Source organism: Heterodontus francisci, chromosome 2 (assembly GCF_036365525.1).
Source record: "Heterodontus francisci isolate sHetFra1 chromosome 2, sHetFra1.hap1, whole genome shotgun sequence".
In the NCBI taxonomy this organism is placed as follows: Eukaryota; Metazoa; Chordata; class Chondrichthyes; order Heterodontiformes; family Heterodontidae; genus Heterodontus; species Heterodontus francisci.
Window position 1 is genome coordinate 31,409,496 of NC_090372.1, and position 18,597 is coordinate 31,428,092.

General features: G+C 41.5%; 1 protein-coding gene across 1 annotated transcript in view; it reads left to right on the forward strand.

The window, feature by feature from the left end:
- Positions 1-18,597, forward strand: part of stt3b (STT3 oligosaccharyltransferase complex catalytic subunit B) — a 177,122-nt gene that overhangs the window by 99,565 nt on the left and 58,960 nt on the right. The window contains exons 4-5 of the mRNA XM_068056496.1: positions 5,854-5,919; positions 6,852-6,951. Of these exons, the coding sequence (XP_067912597.1) occupies positions 5,854-5,919; positions 6,852-6,951 (166 nt within the window). The remainder of the gene's footprint in view (positions 1-5,853; positions 5,920-6,851; positions 6,952-18,597) is intronic.

An 18,597-nucleotide genomic window follows, 5' to 3' on the forward strand; every position in this document is an offset into this window, starting at 1 on the left:
TTGTTAATAACATGGGTGCATTGATCAAGCCTTTTCAATGTATGTATGCCCTAACGCTACAGATGCTTTGTACACATTATCTCCAAATCTAATTTTTTTTTTAGTAAGATGCATAAACATGCATAGAACCTGCAGCACAGAAACAGGCTGTTTGGCCCACCTAGTATAGTTTACAGTATATGTTCTAATTAATCACCCCACCTAGGTTCTATGCATGTTTATGCATCTTACTAAAAAAAATTAAATTTGGAGATAGTGTACAAAGCATCTGTAACGTTAGGGTGTACATACATTGAAAAGGCTTGATCAATGCACCCTCTAACCCTCTAGTCCCTTCCCCCTCATACTTGCATCAAGTCTCCTCTTGAATACATTAGAACTTCAATCATTCCATGTGGCAGCAAGTTCTGTGTTCTTGTCATTCTGTAGGGAGAGCACAATAGGAAATTTTATAGGGTGATGTGGACTGCATGTTCAGAAAAAAATCAGATTTTACCCAAATTTTGGGGGAGGGGGGAATATAGGAAATGAATGAAAATTGATTTTAATCATCCCTACAGATGGAATTCAGTAACAAAAAAACTGTAATGTCATGAGTTTAAAGTAGGGAAGGGGAGAAGGTTGTGCTTACCTTAAATAATCATGATATAACAGCAAGAAAGAGATAAGCGTTTTGGTAGACAGGTTCAGTATTGCAGGTGGCCAAGGAAGCAAATAAAATGTTTTGGTATCAGGCCTGTTTGAAGCTGCAGCTGGATTACTGAGTTTAGTTTTGACCTCCACATTTTTGACAGAAAAGGTATAGAATTATAGTCCAGAGGAGGCAATGGGGCCTGAATTTAAAGGGCTGTTATGTGAAAGGGCATCTATCTTGGTACTCCACCGTCTGGGTGGTGGGGAAGTGAGTGGGTGAGATAAGAGGGCATGTTAGTAGAAGTCTTTAAGATCTCCATGGGTATGGCGAATTTAGATCCAGGAAAATTCTTTATCAAGGCAGGAATTTAAGACCTGGGGTTTAGGGTTTAGGTTGTAGAGGAATTCATTTAAGGGGAAAGCTAGAGAAGCATATGAGGGAGAAGGGCATAGAGGGTTACGATGATGGATTTAGATGAGGAAGGGTAGGAGGAGGCTCAAGTGGAGCACGAATGCCGGCATGGACTGGTTGGGCTGAATGGCCTGTGTCTGTGCAGTATATCCAATGTAAAACAGGAAAGTTTTTTTTTAGTTACTATTCTATAGTTGTATTGTTTGGTGAAAAGTGTAAATATCCTGTTTTCCTCATCACCTTAGTCCCCCAGTAAAGAACTTTTCTCTATGCCGATGGAGCGATAGATTCCGGGAGCAAACCAAGTTTTCTATAAAACAGGTTCTTTCCTTTTATCAAGTGCCTTGAGTCATTCTGTGTTAAAAAGCATTAATATAAATGCAAGTTATTTTTGAATATAATCTCTTGGTCTGGTATTTATCACTTTTTGGAGAAGGCTGGAGAAAGTTATGGGCATAATTCCTAGTGCATTATACCAAAATTCAAGGAGAACTTTTGGTTTTTGTGGGGTACTATTCTCCTATCTGAATCTAAATAAAGGAAACTATGAAGGTGTGAGACGCGAGTTGGCTATGACAGATGGGGGAGCGTTACTTAAAGGGTTGATGGTGGATAGGCAATGACGAGCATTTAAAGAGCGCATGGATGAATTGCAACAATTGCTCATTCCTGTCTAACGCAAAAATAAAATGGGAAGGGTGGCTCAACTGTGGCTTACAAAAGAAATTAGGAATAGTATTAGATACAAGGAGGAGAAATATAAAATGGCCAGGACAAGCAGCAAACCTGAGGATTGGGAGCAATTTAGAATTCAACAAAGGAGGACAGAGATTAAGAAGGGAAAATAGAGTATGAGAGTAGGCTTGCAGAGAACATAAAAACGGACAGTAAAAGCTTCTATAGATATGTGAAGACAAACATGGGTCCCTTACAGTCAGAAACGGAGGATTTATAATGGGGAACAAGGAAATGGCAGACCAATTAAATACATACTTTGGTTCTGTCTTCACAAAGGAGGACACAAATTACCTCCCAGAAATGTTGGGGGACATAGGGTCTAGTGAGAAGAGAAACTGTATGAAATCAGTATTAGTAGGGAAATGCTGTTGGGGAAATTGATGGGATTGAAGGCCAATAAATCCCCAGGGCCTGATCATCTACATCCCAGAGTACTTGAGGAAGTGGCCCTTGACATAGATGCATTGCTGGTCATTTTTCAAAATTCTATCGACTCTGGAACAGTTCCAACGGATTGGAGGGTAGCTAATGTAACCCCACTATTTAAAAAAGGAGGCAGGGAATTATAGCCTGACATCAGTAGTGGGGAAAATGCTAAAGTCCATTATAAAAGATGTAATAGCAGAGCACTTGGAAAACAATGACATGATCGGACAAAGTCAACATGGATTTACGAAATGGGAATCATGCTTGACAAATCTACTGGAATTTTTTGATGTAACTAGTAGAATAGATAAGGGAAAACCAGTGGATGTGCTGTATTTGGACTTTCAGAAGGCTTTCGATAAGGTCCCACGTAAGAGATTAGCGTGCAAAATTAAAGCACATGGGATTGGAGGTAAGGTGCTGACATGGCTATAGAACTGGTTGGCAGACTGGAAACAAAGAATAGGAATAAACGGGTCTTTTTCTGAGTGGCAGGCACTGACTAGTGGGGTACCACAGGGATCAGTGCTCGGACCCCAGCTGTTCACAATATATATTAATGATATAGATGCAGGAATTAAATGTAATATATCCAAGTTTGCAGATGACACAAAGCTGGGTGGGAGTGTGAGCTGTGAGGAGGATGCAGAGAAGCTACAGTGTGATTTGGACAGGTTGAGTGAGTGGGCAAATACATTGCAGATGCAGTATAATGTGGATAAATGTGAGGTTATCCACTTTGGTGGCAAAAACAGAAAGGCAGATTATTATCTGAAAGGCGATAGATTAGGAAAGGGGGAGGTACAGCGAAACCAGGGTATCCTTGTGCACCAGTCACAAAGTAAGCATGCGGGTGCAGCAGGCAGTTAAGAAGGCAAATGGTATGTTGGCCTTCATAGTGAGAGGATTAGAGTTCAGGAGCAAGGATGTCTTGCTGCAATTATACAAGGGATCTCATAGAAACCTACAAAATTCTAACAGGATTGGACAGACTTGATGCAGGAAGGATATTCCTGATAGCGGGGGAGTCCAGGACGAGGGGTCACAATCTAAGGATACGGGGTAAGCCATATAGGACTGAGATGAGGAATTTCTTCACCCAGAGTGTGGTGAACCTGTGGAATTCTCTACCACAAAGCCTTTGAGGCCAAATCATTAAATATATTCAAGAAAGAGTTAGATATAGTTCTTGGGGCTAAAGGAATCAAGGGATACGGGGCGAAAGCGGGAACAGAGTTTGGATGATCAGCCATGATCGTATTGAATGGCGGTGCAGGCTCGAAGAACTGAATGGCCTACTGCTGCTCCTATTTTCTATGTTTCTATATGTAAAAAGGTGCAGATTTTGGCCTCTGTGTAGAAACTACTTCCTTCATGAGAACAAGACCAAAATTGGGAGAAAGTCCTAGCCGATGATCTAAGTATATAGTGAGTGAATAGAATAAGCAGGAGATTTTGAAAGATGTCTGAGTAGTATCACATTCCTCACTTGCGATTTTTGAATAATACAGTAATATATTGCCAGAATGGTGGAATGCAAGTTTAATTGGTTATGCTAAGGCTCCATAATATTGGTTCAGACACAGATCCTCCTTATCATGAGAGCTAAATAAAGAAGCATACATGCAGGTGTAAGATACATAACAGACCAGAGCTGAGGCAGAAGTGCAAGTGAGTTGAGTTTTAATATCCAATGCCATCACGACTAGCACAGAGAGGTTATTTGCCATTTGTTGGCATCGTTTAGGTCCTGTTACCTCACTAGTTTTTTTTCGAGGAAGTCTCCTCCGAGCTGTTATCACTCCTTTGTTTACAATCATTTTCAGGAATGCAAAACTTCTTAGCCCTCTGAATAGTACCTTGGCTCATCAGTCTACATGCTTATAGTGGTTGTGACAGTAATATCAGTCCTGTCTTCAAGAGAGTAAATCTGAACTGTTTAGTTTATTACCTATTTGAAATATGTCTTTCAGACCCCTTAGTTTTTAATTTCATTCCCTGAGACTTTGCCAGATATTCTTTCTCTGTTTGTTTTTACTTGAGTTCCCAGCGTTATGGAAGCCCTTGAAAACACAGACTGGGGGGAGAATTAACTGTTCAAGTGTCAGGAGCAGTTTTTTTTCCCTTACTGGCTGGTTAATGGAAAAAAAACATTCATATCTTGCAGGAAAATTGACATTTGGATTTGTTTGCAAAGTCAGATTAATCTACTATTTGTATATCGCGTGATTTGTAGGAAACACTGAATTCCAGTTGATGCTGACATGGGAGGAGGGGAATTTGGTCTGAACCTGATTGAGAGGCTGTCCAGCATTGGGGAGCTACACTTCATTATGGGAGATTTTTTTGCCTTAAAACAAGAGCTGATAAATCTGATAGCCTGTACACAGGACTTGGATAGTGATTGCATTTTTATAAAGTTGAGTGTTGATATTCAATAAGTTTAAAAAAAAAAGTGAATGTCAGTAGTTGTGCTCAAGATGCTCAAGCACACTGCTGTCTTATCTTGTTCTATTGTATTTAGCTAATTAAAGAAATGTGTTCCAGGATGAGCCCTTAAGGTTATTGTATTAAAAATTATTAAAAGTTAATGTTCCATCCTCATATTTCCGACTGGTTGCAGAAATACAAAATGCCATTACCCAAACTCTGCACCCCCATCCACCACCCCCCCCCCCCCCACCCCCCGGCGCCACCCAGCACCTCCAAAAGCTTAAATTTGCAGTTGAACTTTTCACACCCTCCTTGCCCCACTCGCTGCACCAAATAAAAGTACTACATTCTTCAAGCACATAAAAGGATAAGGCAGTTGTAGCACCTTGTAACAGCATAGCTCTATTTTGCATAATAGCCTTATGTTTGTTTGAGACTAGATTAACTTTTTCCACTGATGCACATCTATTCTATACAGATTCTGGACTAACTGGTTTGTAAATCGTGTATTTGTTTTTGGACTAGATTCTTGAATCCTTCAAGGATGTGAGGGTCCTTGCAAGGGTGCAGAGAATATTTACCAGAATGTTTCCAGGGACGGGGGATAGTTACAAGGTTAAGTTGGAAAAGCTGGGTTGTTCTCCCTGGAGCAAAGGAGATTGAGGGGACACGTGATAGAGGTGTAGAAGATTATGACAGGCTTAGATAAGTTGGACAGGGAAAAACTATTCCATTAACTGATGGCACTAGGGGACACAAACTGAAGGTTTTGGGGAAGAGATGCAGGGGAAATTTGAGGAACATTTTTACGCAGAGTGGTAATGATCTGGAACTTGCTGCCCATAAGAGTGGTGGACGTGGAGCCAGTCAATGATTTCAAAAGGAAATTGGATAGGCACTTGAAGGAAATAAGCTTTCTGGGCTATGGGGATCGAGTGGGTGAGTGGAATTGATTTGGAATGCTCTGTGAAGAGCTACCATGGTCTTGATGGGTCGAAAGGCCTCCTATGTCATAAATGACTATGACTCTGCTTCTGCGACTGTAGCAGTTTTGAGCCAAAAATAACAACGTATCTGGTTTATGTGTTGCCCTCTAATGTTGAAAAGTACGCTAATTCTATTGCAGGGTATAAGTGGGAAATCTGATGGAGCTTAATTTATTTTTGATGCTGTGTTTTAAAAATTGCAACTTTGTGCATTGTTCATTTCAGGTTAAATCTGTGAAAACTGGCTCTGTTTTCTGGACAATATGTTGCTGCTTGTCCTACTTTTACATGGTAAGACAGATTGAATCCTGTTCCATTATTCCATAGAGTTTTATCGAAACTAAAAATAACTTGATGGATTGTACTTCTGTTGCTTATATGGATGAAGCCTTACATGTATTCAATGTGCATGCCTCTTTGTCCTCTTCCCAGAACAGCTTGCTGTTTGTTGTTTTCAAAAAAAAATTATGTTTGCAGCGATTCAGGGGTGACGCAGAAAAATGATTGTGTGGCCGTATCTCAAGTCTCCGTCAAGTCCTAATCCCAAACTTGACTCCTATTCACCAAATGTCTTCTGATAGGTTGCCAGTATACCAGTCATGGCTAAATTGCAGAGTGTGTGTACATTTGGTTTCATAGTTATGCTTGATTCAAGCCCATAATTACATCTGAAAGATGCTTTTTAAAATTCGAAGGCCCATTCATTAAACAACTTCCCCTGCAAGGTAGGTCAATCAGGGAATGGAATTGATTAGTAACTCATCAGATTATCCCAGCTAATGAGATGATGAGTGCCTCCCTGCTTCTGAATTGAATAACAAAGATAGGTAACACTTCATCGCCCAACTTAAAATTTATATGTCCAGCTACAACTCTGTTGCTTATACTGTCCATCAGTGACTGATGCGAATGTGTAGGGAGGTTATTATCCATTCTTTATCCAAATCCAAGAACTTTTGCTAAACTTCAGAGCTCTATCTACCAGCCAGTTTGAGATGATGATACATGTTCCCAATCTTGCAAAATGAATTCAAGGGGCAAGAAGCCAATGCTAAAACTATTACGTGGCTGTGCCTGTTCATTTATTATACCTGGTTAATCTGCTGTGAAATATTTATGGTTTCAGTACTGGTCTTGAGTCATGGGAATTGACGTTTTTCATGCAATATAGCTTTACTTGTATTTCACGTCAACTTTGATTTATTTTTGCACATTGATTTCAGGTATCTGCATGGGGTGGCTACGTGTTCATCATCAATCTTATTCCACTACACGTATTTGTATTGCTACTGATGCAGAGATTCAGCAGAAGGATCTACATAGGTCAGTAAACTCTCCAGTTATTCCTTTCCAAAATAATTTCTCTCATTTGCACCACAGGTTAAGTCTTGGTGCAGTTGGATTAGATGCATACTTATTATGCTTTATTGGCACCAGTTGATCTCCTGCATTGCTCATGGTAGTTTGGGGTCTGAAACACAGTTGTGATATTTAGCATGGTGGTCTCATTCCAAGCTGGTGAGTAAGCTAATTGGGGTACAGTAGTTTAAAGTTTGAAAAAAAAACCTCAAACTCACAGCTGTTGTAGTTTTCCTTCAGGTACCTATTAGCTTTAAAACAAATTTAGCTTACTTATTTAGTGTATTCAGTGCAATCTCTGTCACAACCCAGATTGCATCAAGAGCGCCCAAGCAGGAATTGTTAGTCAAGTAACTATTGCCCGTTAGGCTGAACACTGCCTTTTAGTTCACTTTACTACAGGGCTTACCAGTTCAATAGTACTGAAGCATTGCAAATTGGGACCAGCTGTTTTGAGAGAGAAAAAAATTGAGACTCTCAATCAGAAAACTAGAACTTTTTTGTTAAATCAGAAAATCCAGATATATCACAGCATTAGGATTACTTTTATTATGACACGAAGTCTTTGCATGCTCTATAAATGGCAGTTTGAGATTGTTTGAAATTCCCCTCTCAGTATGAGTGGAAGGTGCCAGCCTTAAGTTGCATTCTGGGATATGTAGTCCATCAGAGTGACATGCAGAGAGTGACTCTTGCATTCTCGGAGTTGTAGTCAATGTCGAGCCAACAGTGGCAACAATGCAAGCTTAAGCCTCGGGCGCCAGGGAGGCAGTCAGTGCAGTAGAGGGAGGTTTCAAAATGCATCTCTATGGCTTAGTTAAATTGTCTATTATATTTGAAATGCTATTATTTTTACTAGTATATAAGGTTGATAACCTATGATGGCATTAAAACATTTTCAAAAATGTTCTGAGCATTTGCTCCCCTTTTTGCTATTTATTGGTGACTTTTTGTGCTGTTCACTTGTGGCTTATTTGTTATTTTTCTTCATTGGTGCCTTTCCTACTGATTTTAGTAGTATACCCTCCTTACATCTCTCTGCTTCTCTACCTCACTTTCCTCCTTTAAGACACTCCTTAAAACCTACCTCTTTGACCAAGCTTTTAGTCATCTGACCTAATGCGACTTGATGTCTTACTTTGTTCTGTCATGCTCCTGTGAAGCGCCTTGGGACATTTTATTACATTAAAGTCGCTATGTAAATGTATGTGAGCCTGTTAGCATCGTTCAGTTGACTGTGCTTCATTCCTTTTATGTGAATAACTCCTGCGTGGATGCAGATGATGTAGGCAGGGTTCTTAACGAGTACTTTGTCGCTTGTCTTCACAAAGAAGAGGGATGATGCAGACATTGTCGTTAAAGAGGAGGGGTGTGAAATGTTAATACGATAAGCATAATGAGAGAGGAAGTAATAGATGGTCTGACAACCTGGAAAGTGGATAAATCACCAGGGCTGGATGGATTGTACCCCAGGTTGTTGAGGCCAGGAAGGAAATAGCAGATGCTTACTAGATACAGATGAGGTACCAGAGGATTGGAGGTCTGCAAACATTGTGCTATTGTTTAAAAAGGGTGCGAGGGATAGGCCAAATAATTATAGGCTGGACATTCTGACCTCGGTGGTGGGCAAATTATTTGAATCAATTCTGAGAGATAGGATAAACTGTCTTAGAAAGGCACGGCATAATCAGGATAGTCAGCATGGATTTGTTAAGGGAAGGTCGTGTCTTACTAGATTGAATTTTTTGAGAAAGTAACGAGGAGGATTGATGAGGGTAGTACAGTGGATGTTATCTACGTGAATTTTATTAAGGCATTTGACAAGGTCCCACATGGCAGACTGGTCAGAAAAGTAAAAGCCCATGAGATACAGGGGAATGTGGAGAGTTGGATCCAAAATTGGCTCAGTGACAGGAAACAAAGGGTAATGGTCGACGGATGTTTTTGCGAATGGGAGGTAGCTTCCAGTGGTATTCCACAGAGCTTAGTGTTGTATCCCTTGCTGTTTGTGGTATATATTAATGATTTGGACTTAAATGTGGGAGGCATGATTGGGAAGTTTACAGATGGCGCAAAAATTGGCCGTATGGTTGATAGTGAAGAGGATAGCCGTAGACTCCAGAATGATATCAATGGTTTGGTTGAGTGGGTGGAAAAGTGGCAAATGGAATTCAATCTGGAGAAGTGTGAGGTAATGCATTTAGGGAGGGCAAACAAAGCAAGGGAATACGCAACAAACGGGAAGATATTGATGAAGTCAGAGACCTTGGAGTGCATGTCCACAGGTCCCTGACGGTTCAGGACAGGTAGATAAAGTGGTGAAGAAGGCATATGGATTGCTTTCCTTTATTGGCCGAGGGATAGAATACAAAAGCAGGGATGTAATGCTGGAACTGTATGAAATGCTGGTTAGGCCACAGCTGGAGTATTGCATACAGTTCTGGTCACCACATTGCAGGAAAGACATATTTGCTGTGGAGAGAGTACAGAGGAGATTTACAAGAATGTTGCCAGGGCTTGAAAATTGCAGCAATGAGGAAAGATTGGATCGACTAGGATTGTTTCTCTTAGAACAGAGGAGACTGAGGGGTGACTTAATTGAGGTGTAAAAAATTGAGTGGCCTAGAATGGAAGGACTAGTTTCCCAGCAGAGAGGTTAATTACCGGGGGCACAGATTTAAGGTGATTGGTAGAAAGATTAGAATGGACATGAGGAAAAACCTTTTCACCCAGAGGGTGGCGGGTGTCTCGATTTCGCTGACCTGAACAGTGGTGGAGGTAGCAACCCTCAACTTATTTAAAAGGTACCTGGACCTTCACCTGAAATGCTGTAAACTGCAAGGCTACGGACCAGGTGCTGTAAGGTGGGATTAGATTGGGCGGCTAGCTTTTTCAGCTGGCGCAGACACGATGGGCTGTATGGCCTCTTTCTGTGCCATAACTTTTCTATGGTTCTATGGAATATGGTATTTGGACCAATTGAGTGCGAGTGTGGCAGATATTTTTCATGTGTGATTTTTGAAGTGTGATGGACGTTATCTCATGCTGTATGGATACGTATTACAAGCAAACTTTCAACTATGTAGATGGATGGTTGAATGAGCAGTGTTGTGCATATGAGGGAACTAAACCACTTAATGTCTACTGTTTTACTAGCACAAAGGGAATTTACTTTGACCTTTCAGTAAATAGGTTTTCATAACTTTGCCAATGATTTGTTATATACTTAAAAAAAAAAAAATTCCTTACTGTTGAAGCCTGTGAATATCTGTTCTTTCTGCTACCCACCCAAAATGAGGTTTTATTTTATTTGGCATTGATGTGTAGTTATTCCCTTCCTCAAACATGGAGTGGCATGGGAAAGGAGCCAATTCCGTCAAAAAAATCTGGCTAAGACTAGTAAAATGTTTACCCCCCCCCCCCCCCCCCCCCACCAGCCCATTTGCCTGTGGAATCTGCAGGCTGAGCAACAGTATTCTTTCTATAAGTTCAGCTAATACCTATAAGACAGCGAATTTCCACATGTTTTCGTAGCCAATCGTGCTCGATCACTAGTCAACATTTTTCCGTTTATTTCTCGGAGAAATTGCTATCACTCTGATTTGCCGGAAGATGTCATTGTGTACGTGTGTGTATGTATGTGTGTGCGCGCGCTAATCAGAGCATGCATTAGATACAAATTTTCTCATTTTTAATAAAAACGGATCTTTCAATTCCCATGTAGCAAAGTGTGACCAAAACTAAATGTTGTTTGAAATGAATGAATTAACTGGCTAGGTTTTCAAAAACCATTTACCTGTGAGATTGGATGTAATGAATATTTTAATCTGAAATTAAATAAACACAGCTGCTATTGGAATAAGTGCATCGATGGTTAAGTAGAAGGGAGTTGCCGACAGTATCATTGAGAGGGTGACTTAAAATCTTGTGCAGTGTATATTTATGTTTTGTATACAGTATGTAAAATATATGCCACACAGCAACTGCTTTGAGTGTTAGCTGCTTAACTCCTTAAGGTTTCCAAACATGGTTAAATTCTAGTATAGTAGATGCATTAGCAAACTTGGGTAGTAAGTTGTCTCATGGGAACTTATGCAACTTATTTTTTGGCAAGTGGTGCAATATTAACCCCTTTATTTCCTAGTATGAAACAAAATATTAATGGTAGAAAATGGAGCTTTTTAAAGGCTGTGTTGGGACTCTATTTTACTGTATTAGCCCACACTTTCTCAAATAGTCTCAATGCATTGGTTGATATAACTGCTTAATTATATCTGCATAAAATGTGCAATTTCTCATTTGCTTTGAACGACAACATGATATCACTTCAATTAGACTACAAAATACAATTTTTTATTGAGCAGTTGGACACCGCCATTGACATGAAAACAAACTTGCTACAATTGCCATCATTGCTACAAGCTCTAGCAGTGTAGAATAAATAAAGGTTGCAGTGTGTTGGGGCTCAGAGTGGTATTAAGCTGCCTAAATTTTGCACGGACACTTTTTTTCCTTTTGACCCCCTTGATGCTGTCTTATTGTACTCTCTTGTGTATGTTGTAAAGGTCATTCACACATGTGCTGAATCTTGTTAATAACTAAGTATCATTTTAAAGCAATGGTCTTTTACATAAAGTGTATTCTGGAGAATTTTCTTGAAAGATTCCATGCCCAACTTCAGGATAAGGTTAAAAGATAAAATTATTTTTTTCTGCATAAGTATATTTTCTTTGCCAGCATGGTTATTTCTTGCAACTCCTTTTTGGGCAATGACTAGGAGCTGTTTTACAAATAACTTGGACACTTCCGTTATCCTGTCCACAGCTTGATGACTCTGTCTGTCGCATGCTGCTTACACTGTTCGGTATGCAAGTAGTCCTGGGTTGTAGCTTCGCCAAGTTGACACCTCATTTTTTAGGTATGTCTGATGCTGCTCCTGGCATGCCCTCCTGCACTCTTCATTGAACCAGGGTTGATCCCCTGGCTTGATGATAATGCTAGAATGGGGGAATATGCCGGCCCATGAGGTTACAGATTGTGGTTGAGTACAGTTCTGCTGCTGCTGATGGCCCACAGCGCCTCATGATGCCCATTTTTGCATTGCCAGATCTGTTTGAAATCTATCCCATTTAGCACGGTGGTAGTGCCACACAACACGATGGAGGGTATCCTCAATGTGAAGATGGGACTTTCTCAAACAAGAGAGAATCTAACCACCTCCCTTGACATTCAACACATTACCATTGCTAAAATCCCACCATTATCATCATGGGAGTTACCATTGACCAGAAACTTAACTGAACCCGCCATGTTAATACTGTGGCTACAAGAGCAAGTCAGAGGTTGGGAATTCTGCAGCGAGTAACTCACCTCCTGACTCCCCAAAGCCTTTCCATATACAGGGCACAAGTCAGGAGTGTGATTGAATACTCTCCACTTGCCTGGATCAGTGCAGCTCCAACACTCGAAGCTTCACACCACCCAGGACAAAGCAGCCTGCTTGTTCGGTATCCCATTCGCCATCGTCAACATTCGCTCCCTCCACCACTGGCACACAGCGGCAACAATGTGTACCATCTACAAGATGCACTGCAGCAACTCACCAAGGCTCCTTCAACAGCACCTTCCAAACCTTTGACCTCTACCACCTAGAAGGACAAGAGCAGCTGATGCTTGGGAACACCACCACATCCCAAGAACTAATTTAAAAAAAACAAACAAAAGCTGTTCCCATTAACTGAAGTACAAGGGCAAGAGGACACCGATTTAAGGTTTTGGACAAGCGATGCTGAGGGAATGTGAGGAAGAACTTTTCAGTGCAGTGAGTGGTAACCACAGCCATCTTCCTTTGTGCTAGGTATGACTAACCAGTGGAAAGTTACCTCCTCCCCACCAAGATTGCCATTGACTTCAATTTTGCTAGGGCTCCTTAATGCCACACTCGGTCAAATGCTGCTTTGATGTCAAGGGTAATCACTCTTCTTGCCTCTGGAATTCAACTCCTTTGTCCATGTTTGGACCAAGGCTGTAATGAGGTCTGTAGCTGAATGGCCCAGGTAGAACCCAAACTTGGCATTGGTGAGCAGGTTGTTGCTGTTTAAGTGCCGTTTGATAGCACTGTCGACGACACCTTCCATTACTTTGCTGGTGGTTGACAGTAGACTGATGGGGTGGTAATTGACTAGATTGGATTTGTCCTGCTTTTTGTGAACAGGACATACCTGGGCGATTTTTCACATTGTCGGGTAGATGCCTGTGTTGTAGCTCTACTGGAACAGCTTGGCTAAGAGTGCAGCTAGTTCTGGAGCACAAGCCTTCAGTATTACAGCTGGGGTGTTGTCAGGGCCCATAGCATTGCCTGTATCCAGTGCCTTCAGCTGTTTTCTTGATGTCACATGGGGTGAATCGAATTGGCTGAAACCTGGTATCTATGGTGGTGGGGACCTCTGGAGGAGGCAGAGACGGATCATCCACTCAGTACTTCTGACTGAAGATGGTTGCACTTGCTTCAGTCTTGTCTTTTGCAATGATGTGCTGGGCTCCCCGATTATTGAGGATGGGGATGTTTTTGGAGCCACCTCCTCCAGTTAGTTGTTTAATTGCTCACCACCATTCACAATTAGATGTGGCAGCACTGCAGAGCTTTGATCTGGTTGTGGGATTGCTTAGCTTTTGTCAAGTATGCACAGAATCACAGAATTGTTTGTGTAGGAAGAGGCCATTTGGCCCATTGTGTCTGTGCTGGCTCTCCAAAACAGCAGTTTACCTACTACCCTCTCCCCGTAGCCCTGCACTTCCTTTTCAGGTAACCATCCAATTCCCTCTTAAATGCCTTGATTGAACCTACCTCCACCTCACATTCTGGTAATGCATTCCAGATCCTAACCACTCGCTGCGTGAAAGAGTTTTTCCTCATGTCGCCGTTGCTTCTTTTGCCAATTACCTTAAATCTGTGCCCTCTTGTTCTCGATCCTTCCACCGATGGAGACAGTTTTTCCCTATCTACTCTGTCCAGACCCTTCATGATTCTGAACACCTTTATCAAATCTCCTCTCAATCTTTTCTTCTCCAAAGAAAACACTTCCAACTTCATCAATCTGGTCACGTAACTGAAGTTCCTCATTGCTGGAACCATTCTGATAAAGCTTTTCTGCACTCTCTAATGCCTTCGCATCTTTTCCAAAAGAGTGACACCCAGAACGGGGGACAAAACTCCAGTTGAGGCCGAAATAGTGTTCTGTACAAGTTTACCATAACTTGCTTTTGTACTCGTGGCCCTGAAGCCTAGGCTGCTGTATGCTCTATTAACTGCCTGTCCTGCCACTTCAATGACTTATGCACATATACACCTTCTGCTCCTGCATCTGCTTTAGAATTGCACCCTGTATTTTATATTGTCTTCCTTTGTTTTTCCTAAAAAAAAAAATCACTTCACACTTCTCTGCATCAAATTTCATCTGCACTTGTCTGCCCATTTCACCAACCTATGTCCTTTTAGTTTTAGTTTAGAGATACAGCACTGAAACAGGCACTTCGGCCCACCGAGTCTGTGCCGACCATCAACCACCCATTTATATTAATCCTACACTAATCCCACACTCCTACCAAACATCCCCACCTGTCCCTATATTTCCCTACCACCTACCTATACTAGGGGCAATTTATAATGGCCAATTTACCTACCAACCTGCAAGTCTTTTGGCTTGTGGGAGGAAACCGGAGCACCCGGAGAAAAGCCACGCAGACACAGGGAGAACTTGCAAACTCCACACAGGCAGTACCCAGAATTGAACCCGGGTCGCTGGAGCTGTGAGGCTGCAGTGCTAACCACTGCGCCACTGCCGCTGTTCTGCACTGTCGTCCTCACAGTTCACAATGTTTCCAAGCTTTGTATCATCTGCAAATTTTGAAATTGTGCCCTGTACACTAACTTCTAGGTCATTAATATATATCAGGAACAGCAAGAGTCCTAACACCGACGTTTGGGGAATTCTACTGCAAATCTTCCTCCAGTCCGAAAAACATCCATTAACCATTACTCTGTTACCTGTCACTCAGCCAATTTTGTATCCATGTTGCTTCTGTCCCTGTTGTTCCATGAGCTATAACTTTGCTCACAAGTCTGTTGTATGGCACTTTCTGGACTTCCAAAAGTATTTCTTAAACACCACATCAATAACATTGCCCTGATAAACCTTCTCTGTTACCTCATCAAAAACTCTAGCAAGTTAATCAAGCACAATTTGCCCTTCACAAATCCATGTTGGCTTTCCCTATTTAATTCTCATTTGCCCAAGTGATTATTAATTTTGTCCCAAATTATCGTATGTAGAAACTTACCCACCACTGAGGTTAAAAGGACTGGTCTGTAGTTGCTGGACTTATCTTGACACCCTTTTTTGAATAAGGGTGTAACATTTGCAATTCTCCAGTCCTCTGGCACCACCCCTGAATCTAAGGAAGACTGTAAAATTATGGCCAGTGCCTCCGCAATTTCCCTCACTTCCCTCGGTATCCTTGGATACATCTCATTTGTTCCTGGTGCTTCATCAACTTTTAAGTACAGCTATCCTGTCCAAAACCACCACCATATCAATTTTAAACCCTTGGTGTCTGAATTACCTCCTCTTTCACCATGACCGGCACAGCATCTTCCTTGTGTTATGAAAGTACTTACATTTTTAATATTTTGTGAGGATTCGCGTTTTAAAATTGTGGAAATGGATTCCTTTGGAGGACTGAAGAGATTACATAAATGCTGGACTTTTTTTTCTAAAAAGGTCACTGAAAGGACTTTAGGATTTAGTTTAGAAACACACTTACTGGAAATCACATGTCTTCAGCTAAGTAAACAGCAAGAGCCTGGATGACTAGGGGGAGTGTTTACAGAGAAGTGACATGTCAAGATTTATGGTGGTCAAGAGTTGGTTTCGTTTTGGATATTATTTTGAGTCAGTTGGAGGTCAGCCTGCTAAGAGAGAAGACACCAGCCCATCCTTTCTCCAGAATCCAGTGTGATGGCTGCAATCCCTGATGCCGCATTTCTCCTGCTAGACTAATCCTTGAAATCGCCTGAAGAGAACTGCTCCAAAAAGATCACCGTGACAGCTGTCTACCCATATTTGGGACGCCAGAATAAAGGGACAACAGATATCAATCCATATCTTCTCCTTTTACTTCAAGAATTAACAAGTATTTAACCCAAGTTTTTAAAAAATCGTTTTTGTAAAGTGGTCTCTGCAGAGAAAACGTGTTTTTTTTTCTTTAACAGGTGTGGGTGTGTGTTAGGCTAATTTAGAAGGGAACTTTCATATTTCAATCTATGTTTAAGATTTGCATCTTTATTGAATAAGTCTTATAATAAATTGATAATTTTGTTAAAGAAACCTGGTTGGTGGATTTTCTTCTGAAGTAAAAATAGAGTGTATAGTTGGCCGTATCCGTAACTGGGTAAGCATTTAAATATATGTTGCGGCCCATGGAGAAGTGGAACTAGAGAAAGACAGTGCACCTCTTCAGCCTTGATCGTGACATATAATTGGGGGCTCATCCGAGATGACCTAAAGCTGACAATGTGCAATTGTAAGTGTGATAATTGAAAAGGAGAAAAGGAAAACATCAGGTTTCTTGTGCATTAGAGCAAAGTTTACACTAGTGGAATGGCTTTGTCAGTTGCTATGACCTTTCTGGGGAGGGAGGACTTATCCCTGAGTGATTTGGAAAACTTGACCAAGGCCAGGCTAAAGGAATTGGCAGAAAGGTTGGGGTTAGAGTTAAAAGCAGGGGTTAAGGCAGACATAATTGATGTAATAGCACAGCATTTGAAACTAGAAGAAGGAAAAGGCAATCCAGATGATAATTCAGTTGAATTAGCTAGAGTTCAGTTGCAAATGAGCAGCTTGAGCAGGAAAGAGAATTGGCAATGAAGAAACTTGAACTTTAAAGAGAAGCACTTCAGAGAAGAAAAGGGAAAGAGAAGAGAGGCAGGAGAGAGAAAAGGAGTGAAAAAGGGAATTCAAATTAAAAAGCTGGAACTAAAACAAAAGGGTGAAAATTCTGGTGAGGAAAGACCTGACCCCATCCCAGGACCCCATGGAGAACTGTTTAAATTTGTGCAAGTCCTCCAAAAGTTTGAGGAAAGGGACTTGAGGCATTTTTTATTTCTTTTGAAAAGATAGCTAGACAGATGAAGTGGCTGAAGGAAAGCTGGACATGCAGGTTGATAGGCAGAGCTCATGAAGTTTATGCCATGCTTTCTGAGGAAGCTTCTGCAGATTGAGATGGCAAAAAAGGCTATTCTCGCTGCTTATGAGTTAGTCCCTTGAAGCTTACAGGCAGAAATTTCGGAACCTCTGGAAACAGCCTGGGTAGACTTGTATAGAATTTGAGAGGGTAAAGCAAATTAATTTTGATCATCAGATGCGGGCAATAAAGGCTGAGGCCACGTATGAGACCCTTGGGGAAATAATTCTCCTGGAAGAATTTGAAAATTCAGTCCTTCCATTAGTAAGAACCCATGTAGAGAACCGGAAGGTTTCAACAGCCAGACAGGCAGCTGAGATCGCTGATGATTGAGCTTGTTTACAAGCCCAATCCCTTTGTCTGATACCTCCACAAACCCGAGAAGGATAAAAGGTGGGAGAGTGAAAGGAAGGCAAGTAGCTAGGGACATGAAGGAATAGCTGGGAACGTTCTGGGATCTCCTCAGGCCAGAAAGGAAGATGCTGTGGGTGGAAGTGAGGTCCGAAAGCCTAAGTGTTACCATTGCCGAAAGGTGTGACACCTTCGTGCAGAATGCTGGAAGTTGTGGGGTAAACCCATGGGACTTATTGGGGTACACAAGGCCAATGCAGAGAAAGGGCCCTTGACTGTGAGTACGACAGAGCAAGCTGTAGCTCTGGCTGCAGCTGTAAGGCCAAGTACAAAAACTGCTGAGAGTGTGGGAAACTTGAGCTCCAGGGAAGTCTTGTTAAAAGGAAAAGTAACTCCTTATCCCTCAAGGGAGGCAGGTAAACCTATAGCTCTACTTAGAGATATAGCAGCCACCCAAGCACGCTCGCTGGGGAAAGGCATAACTTTTCCACCAGAGTGTGCACTCAATGCCAAGGCTTTAGTAAATGGTATCGGTAGGCAGTATATACCCATAGCGTTGTATCGAGTGCGCCTGGAGTGTGACCTAATGTATGGAACAGTAATTGTAGGAGTTATCCATAGTTTGCCTGTAGATGGAGTTGACCTACTCCTGGGGGAATGATTTGGCTGGAGCAAAGGTAGTAGCTTCTCCAGTAGTCACAAAGACCAAGTGAAGTCAGAGAGACAGAACCATTGCAGGAGAAGGTTCCAGGAATTTTTCCATTGTGTAGTGACCCAAACAATGCCTAAACAAGTTCTGTATTGTGGATATGGCTGCTCTGTTCCTAGAGGCCATTCCCTTGAGAACAGTTTCTGCTAAGGTAGTGGTAGAAAAGTTAACCCAGTTCTTCACTCGCTATGGATTACCGATTGAGATTCTGTCGGATCAAGGTTCCAATTTTATGTCTTAAAATTTTCCAGGAAGTTGTGAATAATCTGGGTATAACACAGTTGAAGTCCTCAGCATACCACCCATAG